General features: G+C 46.2%; 1 protein-coding gene across 5 annotated transcripts in view; it reads left to right on the top strand.

Annotated features, from left to right (window-relative positions):
- The window catches only part of BCL9 (BCL9 transcription coactivator), an 85,325-nt gene extending 69,806 nt beyond the window's left edge, over positions 1-15,519 (top strand). For 4 of the 5 annotated variants that reach the window (XM_033416559.2, XM_004285806.4, XM_033416558.2 and 1 more), the window contains 7 exons: positions 395-707; positions 1,673-1,989; positions 3,187-3,376; positions 4,271-4,370; positions 8,133-10,374; positions 11,559-11,819; positions 13,155-15,519. In XM_033416559.2, coding sequence (XP_033272450.1) covers positions 655-707; positions 1,673-1,989; positions 3,187-3,376; positions 4,271-4,370; positions 8,133-10,374; positions 11,559-11,819; positions 13,155-14,272 — 4,281 coding nt within the window. In that variant the 5' untranslated portion in view covers positions 395-654 and the 3' untranslated portion in view covers positions 14,273-15,519. The remainder of the gene's footprint in view (positions 1-394; positions 708-1,672; positions 1,990-3,186; positions 3,377-4,270; positions 4,371-8,132; positions 10,375-11,558; positions 11,820-13,154) is intronic. The other variant, XM_033416560.2, reaches the window with a different exon arrangement.
- The last annotated feature ends 212 nt before the right edge of the window (positions 15,520-15,731 follow it).

Here is a 15,731-nt window from a genome sequence, read left to right as displayed (position 1 = left end):
CAGATAGTTGCTATGGATTTGGAGTACTCAGTGGTTTCAAAGCATTGTTTTGAAGAAAGAAAAACCCAGGTTTTTGAGGGTTTTGTATTTGGACGTAGAGAAATGTAAGGGAGGATATACGGCTAAAGATAAAAATGTCTTTCTCATCTGCTTACAAACGCCTGGTACACGAAGCTTGGGTGGGAGGCTTGTATGCTTGGCAGAAAGTCTTAGTCACCCTTCAGCTGCATTAGCACCAGGGCCTTTTGGCCGGAATATGAACATCTCCCTTTCCTTTAACCCTGATGGAAGCTGAGGAACCATCTAGCTCTGCACCATCAAGTTGGCGGTGCTTTAACCTTGGTCCTGCTGTAAGGGTGTTTGATGTCTCTGTTTTTGCTCTTTTTGCTCCCAGTGTGCCCTGGAGATGCGAGATTTTCCTTTGGCAGCAGGAGGCACACACCCAGAGAATGCTGGAGCCGCAAGGGGACAGGACCCACTTCCACAGCGGAGAAAAACAAAGAGGAAAAAGGCGTGCAGGTGGCCAGCGCTAAGGGACTCACCCAACAAGCAGTGGGCCACTGCCGCTGTCCTCAGCAGCTGTTTCTGCTGCAGCCCGAGAGGAACTCGGTGAGCCCGTCCCTGTTTGTGGCTGCAAGCTCAGGATTTCAATCAATGCATTCCAGTAACCCTAAAGTGAGGAACTCTCCGTCAGGAAACACACAGAGGTGAGGGCTAGGGCCTGGCCCAGCTGCCCCTTCGGGATGTCATAGTGGACCATGAATGCTCACTGGTGGAACAACATGTTGAATTAGAAGCGAATGGGGAAAGAAAAAAAGATAAGTAAATAGTGATAGAATAGTGAATCAGAGTTTAGGTTAGAGTTTTCCTGTTATTATTTGTCCATTATTACCTGGCCGCTCGTATTTACCACCCCTCTCCTCACCAAAACATAAAGAAAAAGACCTTAAAGACCAGCCAGTACAGTGAGCTAAACTTGGCAAATGAGGAAACCGAGACCTGGAATGGTGAGGAGGCCTAAGGTCCTAGAACTGAAACACCAGCCCCTGGACTCCCACCGTGAGGCTTTTTCCTCTGTTCCATGGAAGTTAAGCTGACGCCCTAAAAGAATCGTTTCCTTCTCCCCTGGCGGCAGTGGTTAGTGTGCCTGCTCTGGTGTGATCCTGCTTGTTCAGGGAGTATGTCCTGGAGGGTTTCCCTAACCTGCCAGTCACGGGCAGGTTTCCTCGCGCTCCTCTGGACCTGCTCGTATTTTCCAGCAGGGAGGCTAGTCTCCTGTTACAGCTGTTCCTTGTCATCAGCCGAGGGGCGGGTGGTATTTTGATCTTAACGATGTCTGTTTGTTTACTCTGAGCTAGTCTTAGTGTGAGAGTCATTTCTCTATGTACATAGAAACCGTTGTCCTTTATTGACAGAAGCCCTAGAGATGGGTCCCCATGTGACTCTAGGGTTCCCAAGGCCTGGCAGGCCACTCTGCTTGATCCTCCTCTCTGTTGAGAGCTCTGAGATGAGAGCAGGGGAGGAGGGAGCAAGCAAGTGGCTGCGGTGAGAGGTGGGGTGGTTACTTAGTGGTCCAGGTCTCCTTGACCTATGATAAAAATCAGTCCTCCCTAATTTGTGCTGCCCAGTTGCATCCGGTGTCTGATCTCCCTTTGTTATTTGTCTCTTTTAGTAGCCCTAAGTCAAAGCAGGAGGTGATGGTCCGTCCCCCTACAGTGATGTCCCCATCTGGAAACCCCCAGCTGGATTCCAAATTCTCCAATCAGGGTAAACAGGGGGGCTCAGCCAGCCAATCCCAGCCATCCCCCTGTGACTCCAAGAGTGGGGGCCATACCCCTAAAGCACTCCCTGGCCCAGGTGGGAGCATGGGGCTGAAGAATGGGGCTGGAAATGGTGCCAAGGGCAAGGGGAAAAGGGAGCGAAGTATTTCCGCCGACTCCTTTGATCAGAGAGATCCTGGGACTCCAAACGATGACTCTGACATGAAAGGTATGTCTATAAGATATTTGAGACTCAGAGGGAAGTAGGTGTTCCTGAGGAAAGGCCTCTGACATTGGTGGATGCCAGAGAGCCTAATAGCCAAGTGGGGAGAGTAGGCGCGTCAGATTCAGGAGTTCTCGCAGTTTAGGATGGAACTATTTCTGGTCGTTTTCCTGCTAACTAAGAATAGTTTGGAACCACCTTGTTGACTTCTTGCTCTTGAGGATGCAAGCGTTTTAGGATGTTCCACGGCCCTAGCCACGTTCTTGTGGATGTTTCTGGCCTCCATACTCTTGGTACTTAAGTGTCAAGCCGGTAGCTCCAGCTTGTCTATGCCAGGGTCCACCCTGGAGCGGTCTTTCTGACACTCCTCTTCTCCATCAAATCCATCCTTCAAGACTTGGGTTTTGTGCACTCTGGCTGCCATTTGGCCAGAGTTGTAGGCACAAGAGGCAGCCCTGGCACTAGTCCAGGTTTGTCACAGTCAGTTTCAGTGTGGCAGGAACGAGTGGCTACATGTAGTAGAGATACAGTAGGCACCAAAATGGAGTGAGCCAGAAAGAGTATAGGACCAGTGGCTGTGGTTTTAGGCTTTTTCCTCCTAGTATAAAGTAAAAAAGTCGTAACTATAGGCCAGAACATGAAACTAGTATTCAAGCAGTGGAAGTGTTACTTCCCGACCCAAATTTGAAATGAGAACCTGGGTGATCGTTCCCCTGTCTTTCCTTTCTTCTTTAGGTGTTTGTAGGAGGCCTGTTACGAGCGCCAGCACTATGCTGGGGGCTGGGGGTGCCATGGTCAGCAAAACAGAAACAGTTGCTATCCTCAAGGGTTTGAATGCACCTAGACAGCAGATCATTAAACAATTACAGTAAATTTGATAAATGCTGAAATAAGGGGAGTTAGGGGGCTATGGGTTCAACTAGCAGGGGCAGCCAGTCCAGGAGGATCCAAAAGGGGTTTCCAGGAAGGAGGGACATTTATGCTAATATCTGAAGAATGCATAGTAGAGAAGTAAGGAGGTGGGGGAAGAGTGCTTTGTAATTAGTCATTTAGGGAGAAGTGTTTTTATGAATAGAAGAGGTTTCCTCTTAGCAAGGTACTTCCTCCTTGAAATTCTCAAGGTGTTTGCATTATGATGCTGTAAATGCTGGCAGAAAAAAGAGTTTTATTCTTTCTATGACATGACTCTTTTCATTCTTTTAGAATGTAATTCTGCTGACCACATAAAGTCCCAGGATTCCCAGCACACGCCACACTCGATGACCCCGTCAAATGCTACAGTCCCCAGGTCTTCCACCCCCTCCCATGGCCAGACTACTGCCCCAGAGCCCACACCTGCTCAGAAGACTCCCGCCAAAGTGGTGTATGTGTTTTCTACTGAGATGGCCAATAAGTAAGTTGATGGCTATGTCTTGCTGTTGGCGTGGCTTGTGTGTTTGGGCATCTAAGTTCTTACTCCCTTTGAAGATTGATCCTTTTTTTGCCCACTTGTATTATTACTTAAAGTTAACGCTACAGAAAGAGGTAAAATAAAATATAAAACCTCCCTACCCCTACTCCCCAGAGGCAACCATTGATGCTACTTCCTTGGCTTTCCTTCCAGAAATTTTTTGTGCTTGTACAAATATACATATATATACTTATTTAAGCACAAAAGGGATTGATTGCACAATATACACTTTTCTGCAACTTAGTATTCTTTTTAAAATGACACAAGTAATGTCCATTTTGGAATAATTAGAAAATGTAAACAACTAAAAAAATCTCAGGAATTTACAGAGATAACTACTGTGAACATTTTGGTACATACGTCTCTAGTGGATGGATGGGTCAATGGATATTTATTTATTTATTTAAAATGTGAATATACCCTAGTTTTTTTCATTTAAGGTTTTAAAAATTAAGATATAGAATGAATCTTGGCAGCCTTTAATTATTATTAGGTGTGAGAATTCATTTTACCCTTCTTGGGTTGGGATTTTGAGCTAGGATGCTCTATAAAACACCTACTAGAGTGGATGGCTTTGAAGGAGAAAATCCTGGGGGTTTTTAGTACCTCTTTTTGCGATTTGCTAATGGCTATCTTTTAATTTCAGAAGTTTGATGATAAATGATAGACAAATAATGAAAACCTTTTTCTCTTGATTTCTTCTCATTCAACATTGCTGGTGGTTCTTTATACTTCTCTTTCCTCTCTTATACCAGTTTAATCGGTTAAAGTGCTTTAAATTTACAGTTAGTGAAATAGGAACAAGTCCTAGTGTGTGCATCTCTTCTGTCTTTGCAGAGCTGCAGAAGCTGTATTGAAGGGCCAGGTTGAAACTATTGTCTCTTTCCACATCCAGAACATCTCTAACAGCAAGACAGAGAGAAGCACAGCCCCTCTGGTATGTCATTTTGGAAACGGAATAATGGTTTAAAGGTTCTGCAGTGACTGTAAAGGTGGGAGATGGTGAATTTCACTGACAGGGAGATAGTCTTTTTTTCTTCTCCCAGTTTTATTGAGATACAACTGACCGACAGCACCGTATAAGTTAAAAGTGTACAGCCTACTGTGCTGTATACTGTATACTTTAACTTACATACGTGACGAAATGATTACCATCATCTCATATAGATACAAAATTAAAGACATAGAAAAAAATATATATTTTCCTTGTGGTGAGAACTTTCAGGATGTACTTTCTTAACAGCTTTTATATAGAACATATGGCAGCATTCATTATATTTATCATGTTGTACATTACATTCTTAGTACTTATTTATTCTATAACTGGAAGTTTGTGCCTTTTGACTACCCTCCTCCAATTCTCCCTCCCTGGTAACCACAAATCGGATTTCTTTTTCTATGAGTTTGTTTGTTTTTTTGTGGTCATTGACCTACAACACTATGTTAGTTTGTGGTATACACGTAGTGATTTGATATTTCTGTACATTTCAAAATGATCACCATGATAAGTCTAGTTACTGTCTATCACCATACAAAGATATTACATAGTCATTGACTGTATTCCCCACACTGTGCATTTCATACCCGTGACTTATTTATTTTGTAACTGAAAGATTGTACCTTTTAATTTTCCTCACCTATTTCTCTCCTCTCCCCAACCCCTCTCTCCTCTTTCAGCTACCTGTTTGTTCTCTGTATCTATGACTCTGTTTCCGTTTAGTTAGGTTTGTTCATTTGCTTTGTTTTTTAGGTTCCACATGTAGGTGAAATGATACAGTATGTGTCTTCCTCTGTCTGACTTATTTCACTTAGCCTAAACCTTCTAGGTCCATCCATGTTTTTGAAAATGGCAAGATTTCATTCTTTTTATGGCCAAGTAATATTCCATTGTATATATGTACTACATGTTCTTTATCTGTTCATCTATTGATGGGCACTTAGGTTGTGTCCATATCTTGGCTATTGTAAATAATGCTGCAGTGAACATAAGGGTACATGTCTTTTCTAATCGGTGTTTTTGTTTTCTTTGGATAAATACCCAGGACTGAAATTGCTGGATTGTATGTTAGTTATATTTTTAATTTTTTGTGGAATCTCCACACTGTTTTCCATATTGGCTACACCAATTTACATTCCCACCAACAGTGTATGAAGGTTCAATGGGAGATAATCTTGATGGTATAAACTACATTCTGAGCATTTAACCTAATTGTGTGGTTTTAGGCATATCACACTGCATTGGCCTTTTCTACTAACACGCTGATATATTGATGAATTACTAGGAGAGAAGAGGTACAACATAAAAAAGGAGATATTTAGATATCTTAGGATTTCTGTCATGTAGCCATCTCTGGGAAATTCTGAATTCAGACCCTCTGTAAAGAGCAGGATTTTAAAAAATAGCAAACACTCTTGAGTTACTTGAAGAACAGAGAAAAAGCAGCAACAAAAACTGCAGTACTGGAGTACATGCTGATGATACCATAATTAAGGTCTCAGTGACTTTCAAAATGATTCTTATTTATTTCAAAGTGAGAGAACCATTGAATGCTTTTAATTGCTTGATATTTCCAAAATTATAGTAAATGTTAGTCTGTTTCCTCTCTGGAACTTAAGCACCTACTATAAATTACATTAGAAAATGCATATAATGGTTGTTTTAATACATGTAGTGTTCCAAATTGAACCAAAAGATATTTCTTGTGTTTTACATTGTCAAGGCATTGCACCAAATGCTGTGGGGACACTAGAGGTTCAAGGTACAGTCCCTGAGTTCAGGAAGCATAAAATCTAAAACTTGGATGAGTCTTAAACATGGGAAAAGTTAAATGACAATAAACGACTGAAGTGACAATTCAATACAGAATGGATGACATTTCGTCCTTGTTGTATATGAACATAGAAGTCCCCCCTGTGACATAGCAGGCTTAGGCTTTCCTAGGCCTAGGAAAAGAATTTCATGTCACTCTGCATCTCTGCTACTCAAGGGTAGACGATGGATACGTATAATATTTTAAATGTATATATTTTTAAATTTATACTTTAAAAATATTTGTTTATTTATAATTTATATCATTTCGGAATGCACGGGGTACATTGCAACTCAAACCGACATTTTATTGACTTAATGACAGATCTTAAGTCATTAAGACAGTTTTCACTTCCACCTTCTCTGGTACTAAAATGAAATCAGAAAAGGAGTTTATAAGGAGTGAATTGGGAATAGTCCAATCACCGTTGCTCCAAATCTAAAATATAAAGGGTGGTACTAAACTGTTTCTTCTGTCACGGTCACCTTGTAGGAAATCAGTGACCACCCTTAACAACAGAACCAAACTTAAACTAGCACTGGAGAGAAAATTAAGGTGACCTCCACACTCCAGTTAAGGAGTCAGAGAGACAGAGGACACTGCAACATCCAGAGTCATCAAAGTTCAGCCAGTCTTACCCCCACCAGTCTCGGTCTGCAGACACAGATGCATGGAGAATACCAGCAAGTGGAACATTTGCATACATACCCACGGAACGTGAACTGTTCGTGTTCAGGGATATGTATGATGATTTCTGTACAAATCTGCGCCTTGATAAACGTTCCAGAGAGTAGGTGGGGATGTAAGTAAGAGTGTTAGGGGTTTGGAAATACAGGCTGGATTAAGCGAACAGGTAGGAGCAAGTGAACATCAAAAAGGGATCACGCGGCTCACTGGAGGCTGGTGAGAGATCCCTTGATGGAGTCGCTAGACTGGGCCTGTCTGTTCTTCATTACCGCCCTTCTCTAGTACCAGTACCTCCAGCAGTGCCGAGGTGTAGACCCAGAACATTACAAGTCCCTCTTCCAGACACTGACAGTGTCCGTGTCACCTATTGTAGGTGAGCGTGCCTTTACCCAGGACTTAGTATAGCATCGGTACTTAATAAATAATAATAAGGCGATCATCCAGCCTGTAGAAAGGGCCGCGTGCTGTCTATTGGAAAGAACAGATCAAGGGACAGCACAAGCTAGATAGCCTCAGATTTCTCTGCAGACCCTTCCTGCCTACAGATGGTCTTACTACAGTTAATGTACAAATTCTCGTATGGAATCAGTGATCACAAACTGAAAACAGAAATCGGAGATGTCAGGCCCCTGGGAACTCAAGGATAGGAGTACCTCACTAGTCACCGTGCCAGGGGAAACACTGAAGTGGAGCGGCCGTACCTCCCGCCTCTGACGGGCAGAGTACAGAGCTGGAGGTGACAACGACTTTCTCTTTCAGTTGAAAACATTAGACTTTTTGATTGACAATGAGAAGTCTACATATCCAGTTATACTTTCGGGGAAAGAAAAAGGTGTTAGGTACAGCCTCCCACATACCAAGAAACTAATCTCTCCCTGAATCAGAAACACATAGTAGACATGTGATATCAAACCTGTTCCTCGAAATAGATACTCAAATGTATTCACTTTGGCAGCGTGGCTTTCCCTTGGCATGCTTTAAAGTTATTCAGCAAGGGAAAGAGGATGCCGTTTGACAGCAAAGTGTGAGAAAGAAATCAAAATGTCTGCATGTCCAGAGTGGGGTTGTACATGAGCAGTTTCTACAGCAAGTGTCAGTGTAGATTTATGTGGCTGGGACAAGTCCTTTATAACATATCTTGCTCTTTTCATTGCCCTTCTGTTCAGTTCACCAATGATTTTTAAAATCTCGTTTATCTTCAGAACACACAGATATCTGCCCTTCGGAATGATCCGAAACCTCTCCCACAACAGCCCCCCACTCCAGCCAACCAGGACCAGACTTCCTCCCAGAACACCAGACTGCAGCCAACTCCACCCATTCCGGCACCAGCACCCAAGCCTGCCGCCCCCCCGCGTCCCCTGGACCAGGATAGTCCTGGGGTAGAAAACAAACTGATTCCTTCTGTAGGCAGCCCTGCCAGCTCCACTCCACTGCCGCCAGACGGTACCGGGCCAAACTCGACGCCCAACAACCGAGCAGTGACTCCCGTTTCCCAGGGGAGCAGTAGCTCTTCAGCAGATCCCAAAGGCCCCCCACCTCCACCGGTGTCCAGTGGAGAGCCCCCCCCGCTGGGAGAGAACCCCGACGGACTGTCTCAGGAGCAGCTGGAGCACCGGGAGCGCTCCTTACAAACGCTCAGAGATATCCAGCGCATGCTTTTCCCTGATGAGAAAGAATTCCCGGGAGGACAGAGTGGGGGACCCCAGCAGAATACTGGGGTGTTAGATGGACCTCAGAAAAAACCAGAAGGGCCAATACAGGCCATGATGGCTCAATCCCAAAGCCTAGGTAAGGGACCTGGGCCCCGGACAGACGTGGGGGCTCCATTTGGCCCTCAGGGACACAGAGATGTGCCCTTTTCTCCGGATGAAATGGTTCCACCTTCCATGAACTCCCAGTCTGGGCCCATTGGACCCGACCACCTGGATCACATGACCCCTGAGCAGATAGCGTGGCTGAAACTGCAGCAGGAGTTCTATGAGGAGAAGAGGAGAAAGCAGGAGCAAGTGGTCGTGCAGCAGTGCTCCCTCCAGGACATGATGGTCCATCAGCACGGGCCGCGGGGAGTGGTCCGAGGGCCTCCCCCTCCGTACCAGATGACCCCCAGTGAGGCCTGGGGGCCTGGGGGTGCAGAGCCCTTTGCTGACGGTATCAACATGCCCCATTCTCTGCCCCCGAGGGCCATGGCTCCCCACCCCAACATGCCAGGTAGCCAGATGCGCCTCCCTGGATTTGCAGGAATGATGAACTCTGAAATGGAGGGGCCTAATGTCCCCAACCCAGCATCTAGACCAGGTCTTTCTGGAGTCAGCTGGCCAGACGATGTGCCAAAAATCCCAGACGGTCGAAACTTCCCGCCTGGCCAGGGCGTGTTCAGTGGTCCTGGCCGAGGGGAACGTTTCCCAAACCCCCAAGGATTGTCTGAAGAGATGTTTCAACAGCAGCTGGCAGAGAAACAGCTGGGTCTGCCCCCGGGGATGAGCATGGAAGGCATCAGGCCCGGCATGGAGATGAACAGGCTGATCCCTGGCTCCCAGCGACACATGGAGCCGGGGAGTAATCCCATCTTCCCTCGAATACCAGTAGAGGGCCCGCTGAGCCCTTCTAGGGGTGACTTTCCAAAAGGAATGCCCCCACAGATGGGCCCCGGTCGGGAACTCGAGTTTGGGATGGTTCCTAGTGGGATGAAGGGAGATGTCAGTCTAAATGTCAACATGGGATCCAACTCTCAGATGATACCTCAGAAGATGAGAGAGGCTGGGGTGGGGCCCGAGGAGATGATGAAACTCCGCGCCAGCGGTGCAGACATGCTGCCTGCTCAGCAGAAGATGGTGCCCCTGCCCTTTGGCGAGCACCCTCAGCAAGAGTATGGCATGGGCCCCAGGCCGTTCCTCCCCATGTCTCAGGGTCCAGGCAGCAACGGTGGCTTGCGGAATCTCAGAGAACCAATTGGGCCCGACCAAAGGACTAACAGCCGGCTCAGTCATATGCCACCACTACCTCTCAACCCTTCTAGTAACCCCACTAGCCTCAACACCGCTCCTTCCGTTCAGCGCGGCCTGGGGCGGAAGCCCGTGGATCTCTCTGTGGCAGGCAGCCAGGTGCATTCCCCAGGCATTAACCCTCTGAAATCTCCCACGATGCGCCAAGTCCAGTCGCCAATGCTGGGCTCGCCCTCGGGGAACCTCAAGTCCCCCCAGACTCCATCGCAGCTGGCAGGCATGCTGGCGGGCCCAGCTGCTGCTGCTTCCATTAAGTCCCCCCCTGTCTTGGGGTCTGCTGCTGCTTCGCCTGTTCACCTCAAGTCTCCATCACTTCCCGCCCCGTCACCGGGATGGACCTCCTCTCCAAAACCTCCCCTTCAGAGCCCCGGGATCCCTCCAAACCATAAAGCACCCCTCACCATGGCCTCCCCAGCCATGCTGGGAAGTGTAGAGTCAGGTCAGTATGCTTTCATCCTCACAGTTGCACCTTAAAGCCAGAGATTGCAAAAGCCTGATTTACATCCTTTAAGAAAACTGGTGTCTTAACCTGATTATGCAACCAAAGGAGGTGGCTTTTGCCAAGATGGACGTATTTGTGGCAGAGTGCGTAATCAGTAACTTCCATGGGGTTATGCTCTTCGTGCAGCATATGTTTCTCAGATAGGACTGGGAGGAAAATGGGAAATGTGTGTCATTTCACTGAATGATTTACATTTGCACAGTGAACTCACGGTGGTGGAATAGAATGTCTCAACAGTGGGTAAATGTGCCTTTAAATACTAGATCCACCCACTTCAAAGGGCTGCCCTTCATCATGTCAAGAGAGTCTGAGTATCATCCCAAGCAAAGAGGAGAGGCTGCTGAGAGACTTGAGTGGTTCTCGTAACTATGTGTTGACCATAGAAACTGTTACCGAAACATTCTCCTTGGTAAACTGCTGTTCTCAGAGATCAGCTACAATTTATTAGTATTTTCTTCCTAGGAGAAGCTCTCACTGATGATGGTGGTTTTGTGAACGGGACCAGAGGTGGTCAGTGGAAGATGAGCACTGAGGTATAAATACTAGGTCTGTGCTGTCTCCACTTGAGGAAGACTAGAATCAGAATAAGATAGATTTATCCTCGCAAGCTCAAGTGTGTCTCTCCGTTAGGTAGCAGTTCACAAAAGCAGTACAGTGGAGTTGCCCCCTCAGACCTTTTCAGTTCAGACACCTTGGTGGCAGAAAATCAATCAAGAGCGTGTGTAGGGCGATTCGGTTAGTACCTGGGGTGGGATTGCTAATCTGGCTTCCTAGCATACTAATGCCTGAGTCGAATTCTAAATTGTGATTGGCAAGGGAAAGAGATCCATAAGAGTTGCCTGTAACCCATGGTTTTCCCAACTTTGAACTAATATTTCTTATGCATTCTTGGTGCGTTTGTCTTCCCATCTGCTGAGCTGTCACCTCCATCTCACACTGCAGTCTGCCTCTGCACACACACGGTGCTTGACTAGAGACTGATGATTCATGTCCTGGGTCTAATAACAGTGTCCTGTTCATCTGTCTCATTCCTGGCCCTGCTCGTTCATAACGATAGGCCCAGTAGCTTTCAAGAGAAATCTAATTCCCTGCCCTTTTTTTATTTTGCTTTCTTCTCCTAGGTGGCCCCCCACCTCCTACAGCCAGCCAGTCTGCCTCTGTGAGTATCCCGGGAAGTCTTCCCTCTAGTACACCTTACACCATGCCTCCAGAGCCGACCCTTTCCCAGAACCCACTGTCTATTATGATGTCTCGAATGTCCAAGTTTGCAATGCCCAGTTCTACCCCGTTATACCACGATGCCATCAAGACCGTGGCCAGCTCAGATGACGACTCCCCTCCAGCTCGTTCTCCCAACTTGCCATCAATGAATAATATGCCAGGTAAGAAATCAGGAAGATAGGATATGGAGCTAGCTCTGGACAAAAGAAAAACTTCTTGAAGTCTTTTCTTGATGGCTGGACGTTCACCAAGTTGGAAAAGTATACTATCTGATTTAGTTTCAGTAAAACTAAAGTGTCTTGCCTAGAGGAAGAGAATGATCACAGTATTTTTTATTAGCTTAATTCAGTGTTTGTTGATAAGAAAGCAGGCTTCTTTATAGTTCTTGTCACTTTCTTATGGAAATTTTGATGCTTCTGTGTACCTAGATGCTTTTTTTTTTTTTTGGTAGAGGTTGGGGAGGTCCTCCTGGCGCAAAACTGAGAGCGGTATCTCTTCAACATGCTGATCAGAATGTCTTTAGTCCTCAGATATTTTCCTGGAAGGGCAGCCTCAAACCACAGGCAGCTACAGGATTTCAGACAATGGAAAGCCCCTATTTCCTAGAGAATCACTTTCTTTAGGACTAGAGAGAGAATAAAATTCCTCCCTTCCCTACTCATTCTGTTCTCCTTCACCCCTACACCTCCCGTCTCCCCAAATCTCACTAATAGGACATGATCTGGGATGGTGAAGGTGGTCAGTAAAGAGACCATGACTTTTGAGCCATGGGTGTCTGGTTCCAGTTCCATTCGGATTGTTAGGGATGCTCTTTATCATCAGGCAGGTTAGGGCATGCTCTGTGGGTGGCACAAGCACCATCCTTGCCATTCTCAGTGGTTAACTCCATGGAGAGACCAAATATTTAAATTTCCCAGAGACCATAGTAGAACCTGTGTGTTTTCCTTTTCCATTAAAAGTTAACTTTTCTTTACCATTTCACGTAACGTAGAGTTTGAAATGCTCTCTCTGTAAGGTAATACAAAATAGTGATGTCAAGTATCAATTGAAAAAGGCCTGTTTGGTTTCCTTGTTGTTATTGCTGATTCTTAGACTCATAGGACTGATTAGTCCTCTTTCTCCAAAAAGGACCATACTAAGTCATCCAGGCAAATTGTTTTCTTCTATATTAAATGTCTCCAATGAAGAAGACTGTACTCATTTGCATATTCACTTGTAACTTTTCACACAGGAGACTTTCTTCCTAGCTGTCTTCTATATACCTTTATGTCCTACAGTTTAAGACTCAGTAATATATTGTCTTGTAGAGCTGTTGGTTTGTGTGCCCCAAAATGTATTATAACCTTATGGAGGGCAGAGATTGTGCATTGTATGTTTCCCCAGCACAGTACCATGCACACTTGATGCACAATAGTTTTTTTGTTAATTTGATTTATGATAGTTTTCCTGAGTTGCTTTTGGTTAAGTTGATTCCTTTGATATCTTTATTTTTCTAGGACTGGGCATTAATACACAGAATCCTCGAATTTCAGGTCCAAACCCCGTGGTTCCAATGCCAACCCTCAGCCCAATGGGAATGACCCAGCCACTTTCTCACTCCAATCAGATGCCCTCTCCGAATGCCATGGGACCCACCATACCTCCTCATGGGGTCCCGATGGGGCCTGGCTTGATGTCACACAATCCTATCATGGGGCATGGGTCCCAGGAGCCTCCGATGGTACCTCAAGGACGGATGGGTTTCCCCCAGGGTTTCCCTCCAGTTCAGTCTCCTCCACAGCAGGTTCCATTTCCTCACAATGGCCCCAGTGGGGGGCAGGGCAACTTCCCAGGAGGGATGGGTTTCCCAGGAGAAGGGCCCCTTGGCCGCCCCAGCAACCTGCCCCAAAGTTCAGCAGATGCAGCACTTTGCAAGCCTGGAGGCCCAGGGGGTCCTGACTCCTTCGCTGTCCTGGGGAACAGCATGCCTTCAGTGTTTACAGACCCAGATCTACAGGAGGTCATCCGACCTGGAGCTACCGGAATACCTGAGTTTGATCTGTCTCGCATTATTCCATCTGAGAAGCCTAGCCAGACACTGCAATATTTCCCTCGAGGGGAAGTCCCAGGCCGTAAACAGCCCCAGGGTCCTGGACCTGGGTTTTCGCACATGCAGGGGATGATGGGCGAACAAGCCCCCAGAATGGGACTAGCATTACCTGGCATGGGAGGTCCAGGGCCGGTGGGAACTCCGGACATCCCTCTTGGTACAGCTCCATCCATGCCAGGCCACAACCCAATGAGACCACCAGCCTTTCTCCAGCAAGGCATGATGGGACCTCACCATCGGATGATGTCACCAGCACAATCTACAATGCCCGGCCAGCCCACCCTGATGAGCAATCCAGCTGCTGCCGTGGGCATGATTCCTGGCAAGGATCGAGGGCCTGCCGGGCTCTACACCCACCCTGGGCCTGTGGGCTCTCCAGGCATGATGATGTCCATGCAGGGCATGATGGGACCCCAACAGAACATCATGATCCCCCCACAGATGAGGCCCCGGAGCATGGCCGCTGACGTGGGCATGGGTGGATTTAGCCAAGGACCTGGCAACCCAGGAAACATGATGTTTTAAGCTGCTAAGATTGGATGTGCCGATCCTTGTCAAGATGAGATTCCAGGTCCTGAGAGCTGCTTTGAGGGAGTTCCAGGAGTACTGTTGGTCATGCAATAGGAGAACAGAGACCCAAGGGCTGCTTTGGGGGAGGGGGGAACTCGAGAATGTATGGATTTATCTGAAAACAAATTATTCATTTAATCAACAGGTGTGTTTTTTTAAGATTTATTTTTTAAGAATTATTTTTGTGGACTTGGGTATCCCATGATAGCACCTACTTGGGGATCTGTAGCCGTGCTTTGAGAATTGCCATGGGCCATGTGTTGCACCATTCTCTGTATGTTTACGTCCTTTGGACTGGCTTCTCCCAGGATTCTTTTCTGGTTTTGTTTTTGCTTTGGGCTTTATTTTTTTTGTGTGTACTGTACTATATTGTAAAAGGGATTTTAGCAGAGACTTTAGTCTTTGGGACAAGAGAACAGGAATGCTGGGCTGTTTACTTTAGGTGGAGAATCCATCTTCAGACCTTTGGACTATTTTCTTTCAACTCCAGTGTATAGAAAAACCAAACTACGACCTCAGAGCAGAGTATTAATGAAAAGCACAAAAAGAGGAACTAAGTTCAGCGAGGGGTGGGGGGAGGGGGGAGATTTTTCTTTTTAAAAATAATGATGCTTAGGACATTTGTTTTTCAGTTCAAGTGCTCTTCAGCACTGTCTGTCTCTCCCAATCTGAAGACCCACCTTCACATTTTTCTCTTGTTTTCCCTCCTCTCTCCTCCCCTATCTTCTTGGTTAAGTGAGTTTCCTCCTGTTGTGTCCCCCACTGGTGACCCCCTGCTTCCCTCCTCTCTTTTTCCCTTTGGCAGCTGCAATACACGGTGTTATTTTGGGGAAATAAATCTAACGAAGCCTCGCCTTCCATGCCGAGCGTTGTCCCGGCTCTGGGAGGGAAAGGTCTGTCTTTGGGATGCTCAATGGTCTTCTTTGCCCTTCGTCTTTTCTTCCCCAGCCTACCCTTCCCTGCCCACCTTGTTTTCTGTTCTCCTTTTATTAGGAATTCCCAAGTGAATTTTATTAATGTGGGAGTGGAACAGATGCTAAAAGCTATCCAAGATTTTGTTTTTGTTTTTAATTTTGTGTTTCCTTCCCTTTCCTCCCCATCCCATGCGTCAAACGTTCTGTGTAACCTCCATTAAATTTGGTACAAAACCACTCACCAGAGCTGTGGTGTCAGAAAAATAAAATATATTGTTTCTTACAAAATTGAATTGCCTTTTTTGTCCATTTGGATTCCTGTTTGTTCAGTATTGGGCTTATTAGTTGCCATGTGACCCAGAAGCATAGTAGCTTTGTATCGGAGTTGATCTGGGTGAAGGTTAGGGGAAGTACATAAAAGTGCTTTTGCAGATGAAGCGTATTGCTTGCCGTTGAGGAGTAACTACCCGTGTAGACTGATCCTGTGCTGTTTCTGTCCC

The sequence above is a fragment of the Orcinus orca genome, chromosome 1, assembly GCF_937001465.1.
Source record: "Orcinus orca chromosome 1, mOrcOrc1.1, whole genome shotgun sequence".
NCBI classification, from domain to species: Eukaryota; Metazoa; Chordata; class Mammalia; order Artiodactyla; family Delphinidae; genus Orcinus; species Orcinus orca.
Note: the sequence above shows the minus strand (reverse complement) of the source record. Positions and strands in the feature narration are given on the sequence as shown.